This window comes from Phalaenopsis equestris, unplaced genomic scaffold (assembly GCF_001263595.1).
Source record: "Phalaenopsis equestris unplaced genomic scaffold, ASM126359v1 Scaffold198388, whole genome shotgun sequence".
Classification (NCBI taxonomy): Eukaryota; Viridiplantae; Streptophyta; class Magnoliopsida; order Asparagales; family Orchidaceae; genus Phalaenopsis; species Phalaenopsis equestris.
Window position 1 is genome coordinate 61,579 of NW_018218309.1, and position 6,131 is coordinate 67,709.

At 36.3% G+C, this 6,131-nt stretch overlaps 1 protein-coding gene across 1 annotated transcript; it reads right to left on the reverse strand.

Annotated features, from left to right (window-relative positions):
• Positions 1-3,692: 3,692 nt before the first annotated feature.
• On the reverse strand, positions 3,693-5,422 carry LOC110035595. The gene has a single exon (XM_020739849.1). It carries the CDS (start codon positions 4,963-4,965, stop codon positions 4,051-4,053), a length of 915 nt encoding a protein of 304 aa, XP_020595508.1. The 5' UTR covers positions 4,966-5,422; the 3' UTR covers positions 3,693-4,050.
• Positions 5,423-6,131: the final 709 nt, after the last annotated feature.

Here is a 6,131-nt window from a genome sequence, read left to right on the forward strand (position 1 = left end):
TTGTGATATTCAATATATAAGAAAGCATCCTTCTCCTTGCCAAGAAATTATAGTGAATGGATAAAATGAATTAGTTCAATTTATATTGTGCCAAATAGAAGCATACTTATTCTTTACCATTTGGTCCAGGCATAAAGAACATTGACTAATCATATGCTTGGTTACTGATTATGCGGCTAGGCTGGCAGGATATCAGCTCTCACTTCGAAGCTCCCACGTTCCCCTCACCTGAGGGCTAACATCTACACATCAGCACCCAAACGATATAACTGAATTGGGGATTTTAGTCTGTCACTCTAAAATCTCCAATTCTACGCACGATAGTAATATTTCCCTATTTTTTTGCACCCAACTACCAAGGGCTTTGACCTCCCTGAATCTTGGATGTAATCTTTACTTTAGTTGTAAAACTCAATATATTTTAACAATTTAATTGGCCAGATTGAAAGTAAATTAATATCGAAGTGAAAAGATCATCACAATTTCTTAAACATTTTCATGGCTTCACCAATTCAAATCATAATTTCACAAATCTCGAGATAAGGAGAAAGACAGAGAAAATTACTCATAACTCATTGGAAAAGCACAACACAACTTGGAATTCATATATAAAATCAAAGCCATAAAAACTATAACAAGTAAATAAGTTATCTCTAAATTTCTCCCCAAGAACACTCCTCGAAGTTCCTCTGAATCTCTTCATTTCTTTACAGCACACAGAATTCCTCTTCGAAGTAGCAAGGAGGAAGAAATCTCTCACTTTCCCTCCACTCTTACAATTTCTCAAAGAATTCCTCATAATTACATGCCCTAGCAAGCTCAAATGAAACCTATCTAACCTCCAGGTCTCCAAGAGTCTCCAAGAGTCTCCCCATTTTCGGCCAAAATGTTCTCTTTAAAGATGTGGATGAGTTTTCCCAAGAGTCGCTTACGCACCCCACCAAAATCCGACCAAAATCCGGCCTTATCCATCTTATCCATTGTACAAGTCACATAATCGTCGATCCCGTCGTCGGCGGCCTCGATGGCACCGTCGGCGGTCTTCTAGAGAATTTGTCCTGTAGCCTCGGGAAAAGCTCGCCGTCAGCGGCCTCGATGGCGCCGTCGGCGCCCTAGTGCAATTCTCCACATTTTGGTCTTTTTTGCTCCAAATTTGCTCCTTTTTGCATATTTTTGCTCCATTGACCCTAATTCATCATTCATGCAAGAAAATATCAAAAACACCTTTCTTTAAAGTGCAATATCATTAAAAATAGAATAAAAGAGGTATGAAAATCTCAACATATTTTTCTTTGGTCAACCTGCAACAAAAATATGAAAATATCCTTCTTTAAAGTGCAATATCACCAAAAATAAGCATAAAATGTATACTTAAAATAACATATTATTTCATTGTATCACGAACCTAAAAGCATTGGACGGGGTCTGCAACTTGAAGCAGCAGACAATTGAGAAATGTGTTGTCCAAATTATGATACATCATCTCTTTTAAGGTTGGCAAAATAAACTATCCTTATACTTATTATTTCATATTATTATCTCCAATAAAGTGGTTTATCAAGTAGTAGACTAATTTTGCTCATCTTTGATTAGATGGGGCTTTCCAGGAGTATATGCTAATGACTAAAATAAACTTAATTATTCCAAACATTATGCTTGATTCTCTAATGTTGATCAAATGGAGTAACCATTATTATTAGCATTATTAACCATCAATGATAATAGTTAATGAATTAGGAGATAAAAAAATGTATTATAGAAGTTCAGAAAAATAAACCAAAATGGCTTCTCTTAGCTTTATTAAAAGGATAACTAGCCTAAAGTTATTTAACTAATTTATTCCACACTCCAATTCTATATGGAACTTGAGCACTATAATGTCTTTCAATTAAAATGATTTGATCACGCATCGATATATGTAAGAAATTAACTCAATTTAGTAAATTTTAAAAGTAATGATAAGTGAAAAAAATTTATCAGGTAATATTTGAACTATACTGGAAGCAATAATATTTTTTTTGAATCCTGATTAAAAAATAATTAAACTATCTTTAAACAAAAATTGAATAATTTTTAAATTGTTATCAATTCATAATTGTAAAATGCTCGAGCATTATTTGAGTCTTTTTCAAAGAAGATTGAATAATCTTGAAACAAAATTCAAACCAACTTTAAAAACTGATAAAATAATTATTGAATTGTCATCAATTCATAGCCAAATAAAAATTAAACAAAAATAGAACAAGAATGGTTCCTTATTTAACATATCTTCAAAAATTGATAAAATAGACTTATAATAATGTTCAAATAATATTCCAATAATGATCAAATCATGATTATATAAAACAAAAATAAGGTTAAAAAAACCTTGAAATACCTATAAATAACGATCCGAAGAAGGACAAATAAAAATTTAACTATTTTGAACAATGATTGAAAAATATTAAAAATTTGATCAATAATCCTTCAATAAGGATTGAACAAAATTGAGCTACCTCAGAAAAATATTTGAAAAATAATTGAATTGTAATCAAATAATAATAAATAATTTAAAAAAATGATCAAATCGTCTTTAAACTATTTCCTAATAAAGATTAAATCAATTGATTTATGTTTAATCAATGGTTGATCATATCTCGAAATAAATAATGATCCAATCACCATAGAATCACATTTGACCACTATAAATGTAGTTGATTCTCTGTTGATAAATACTTAAACTCTATCTAGGTAGATTCTTCAATGAAAATTCAACAGGTCATTGCCCCGTCAAATTCTTATTGTTGTTGTACGTTATCTTTTTTTTATACTCACGAGAGTGTGAGAACTGTATGTCATCTCTTGGAACTGATCTATAATAATTTTATGCTTCTGCATAATATATTTCTCTACTACCAACAAGTTATTTTAAATAAGCTACCCCAAACAGTTTTACCACACAAAGGCAGGAATATTATTTATACAGTCATAACTATCAATAAGTTATTTTGAATAAGCTGTCCCAAACAGCAAGCCAATTTATTATGATAATCTGTAGATAATCAAATTATCTGTTTATCTGCAGATTATAAATAATCAACAGCAGCCCCAAAGAGACCCTTAGTCGTGGCATAACTGAGTGGATAAGATTTGAAGTGTTAACATGAAGTTTGATTCAAAATAAACTAAATGAATGACATTATTAAACTTTAGAGATCTTAAAAGTGCAACAAATCTTTTTTATAAATCACCATAAAATGGTAAAAATAGAGAATTTATTAAAAAATTAAATAGTTGTGAGGTTCCTACAGTGAAAAATCTTGTAACCATTCAACAAAGTACAGACCTTTTTTTTAAAAAAGCAGGATTATTTTATTTAAAATGAGCTTTCGAAAGTTTATCTAATTAACGAATTTCCAAATTCACTTCCAATTTCACCTACTACAAAACACATTCTGTCAAGTTTGTCAAATTAAAATGTCATTCTCATGGAACAAACATGTACGGACGTTGTCATTTTCTCATATGCTTCAAGTCATTCTAAAATATTGCTATTTTCAAGTTAGTACAGATATACAAATCATTCAATTTAAATGCAAAATTTTCCAATTTTATTAAAACTTGTAACTAAATCTCATTTCATAAGATAAGACCGGGTAAAACCATGTTAAGGATCAACATAAAGAAGTGCAATTTTTCAAAATTGTAATCTGTCAACAAACGAACTGCAAGCGAAGATGCCAGTTTTTTTTTTTACATCGATATATACATTAAAATGTAGGGGACCACCCACAACGTACATCCCGCTCTAATTATACAGCTGTCACCCACGAAAATCAAAACCCATACCATCTACCGCATGAATAACGCAACATCAACGGCATCGGGTCCAGTTTACCACACGACCGTTTGCTCAAACACCCGTACTACACCGGACGATGGTTCCCTTCACTATTTTCGCTTATTTTATATTTACAGAAAAACACTCCATGAAAGATTCTAAATGACAGCCCTGTGCGGCAGCCGGAAACGGTAACATAATTTTCGAGGAAACATTAAATAACTTTTAACTTAGATCCCCGTGCTAAGTCTAAGAGCTGTCTTCATGTCAAGCCGCCAGGCCAGACAGCCATCTTCCAACCGCCATATGTCACAAGGCACAGCGAGGGAGGCTTTTCCCCGTCTCCCACACGAGTGCCGCAGGCTTGTCATGCATGTAAACGCCTGGCACATGTCGCCCGGTATCAGACCCCGTGTAACCAGCACAACTCTAACTTCCTCTTCCACCGAAGGTTCCAGCAGTGACACAGCGTCTGACTTCGACGTCGAACTATAAGATGATGAAGAAGACGACGAAGACTCAGCACTAGCTCCTTCACCGATTAGCATTCTTCTGAAGGCCGAGTTGGTCCACGTGATCCGATCTGCGACGATAGAAATAAAAGCTGGACAGTCTCCAGCCTCCAGCCACCGCCTAAGCTCGTCATCTCGTCCAGTAATTCCGCAAAACCCCATACTCCAGACCTCTGTCACGCTCTCTATGGTCACCGACACAGCTGCCGACAGCGCTGGCCTCGGAGAAACCACCACTCCCGCTCTGTCAAGTACCGGACAAAAAAACGGTGACTCCCCGGTGATGGACAACATCGGGGACCCCACAGCCTGCACCCCCTCTTTCCTCTCCGGCGTAACTGACATCAGTTGTAGCGTCAGAACCTGCGCCATGCCGCTAGAACCAGCTGCATCCCTTGTGGTCATATCCTGCACTTTTCTCGGCTTTCTTCCCCGCTTTCCAACAAAGGAGCCGCCCTTTCTTCGCGTTCCTTCCCCCTTCTTTACTCTCTTTCCGACTAGTGTGGGCTCCAAGGCTATGCCTGGTGCTGAGCCCGCAGGGAACGGCTTCGGGACGATCGGGCGGTACCTCAACATTATCGTACTCAGTTTCCATGCCGCGTCGTCGTTGGCCGTTCTCTCCATCATGTCCATCCCAAGATAAGAAAGAGAAACAAAGGAACCGGATGGAAATCTGCTGGGACAACAAGAAATAGTAAAAACAAAAAAAACAAAAAAAGATGGTGACTGGCGTAATAGGCAGGTGTCGGTGAGATCCGTGTGAAATTGGAACTGCTACGGAGACACGTGTAGGGTATAAGAAAAGAGAGCGTCGGGGCTGGAATGCCGGGAGGGCGGGCCAATGAAAGGACGCAGTTTGTCTAGTGTTTGGCACGGAAAGTAGCCACGTATGTGGTTATTGCGCGCGATGCCCGAAACCCTCGGGGAAAAAATTTGGGCAGGCGATTTCGCGAAATCCGAACGCGTGGTCCAATAGGATGCCTGCAGGGTAAGGATCACCTTCTCGCCTACCATTATCAGTACTAGGATTGGACACGTGGAGCTTCTGAGGTTATTTGTATTTAAGCCCGATTCGTTATTTTTTATTAAGGCAGGAATGAGGAAAAAATATTAGTTTGTAGTGGGCCCCACAATTTTAAACAGTGATTAATTTCAGTATAATGTGACGTGCACACTTGACACGTGACGCCCTATCATTGGACTTCGGGCACAAATTATGTCTGGGTCCGAAGTAAATATTTGCTCCCATTTGAGAGGATTGTAGACTTCCATTCCAGCGTATGGATCGTGAGAGAAACTAACAATCAAAAGAACCACATGTAAGAGACATAAAAAAAAGCTCTAAAGAAAGCTTAGAAAGGCTAATCAGTATCCAATCTAAGGAAACCAACCTAACATATACAAAGATAAGCAACTTCATTAAAAACAAGCTTTAAACGATCATAGGATCAACAACAATGGAAACAATAATCAAGAATCCAAGCCCTAAATAGTCAAATGATAAAAAAATATGTAACTGACAATTGTCAGTGCTCATTCATCATCCTTAAAAGAAAACTCCAGCAAAGAAGCATACGAAAGCAACAACTAAAATCAGTATCTTAGGAACCTATAAGACCACATAGTCTAGAAGGAGAGTCCCAAAAAAGTAAAACTACAACATAAAATAGAAAAAATTAAAGAAAAAATTCTATAGAAAAACCATTAAAAATGAAAAAAAGGTAAGAAAAAAATCAACATGAAAAAGAGCTCAATCAAATTCAATTAATAACCAAGAGAGTCCTATCAAATTCAAAGAA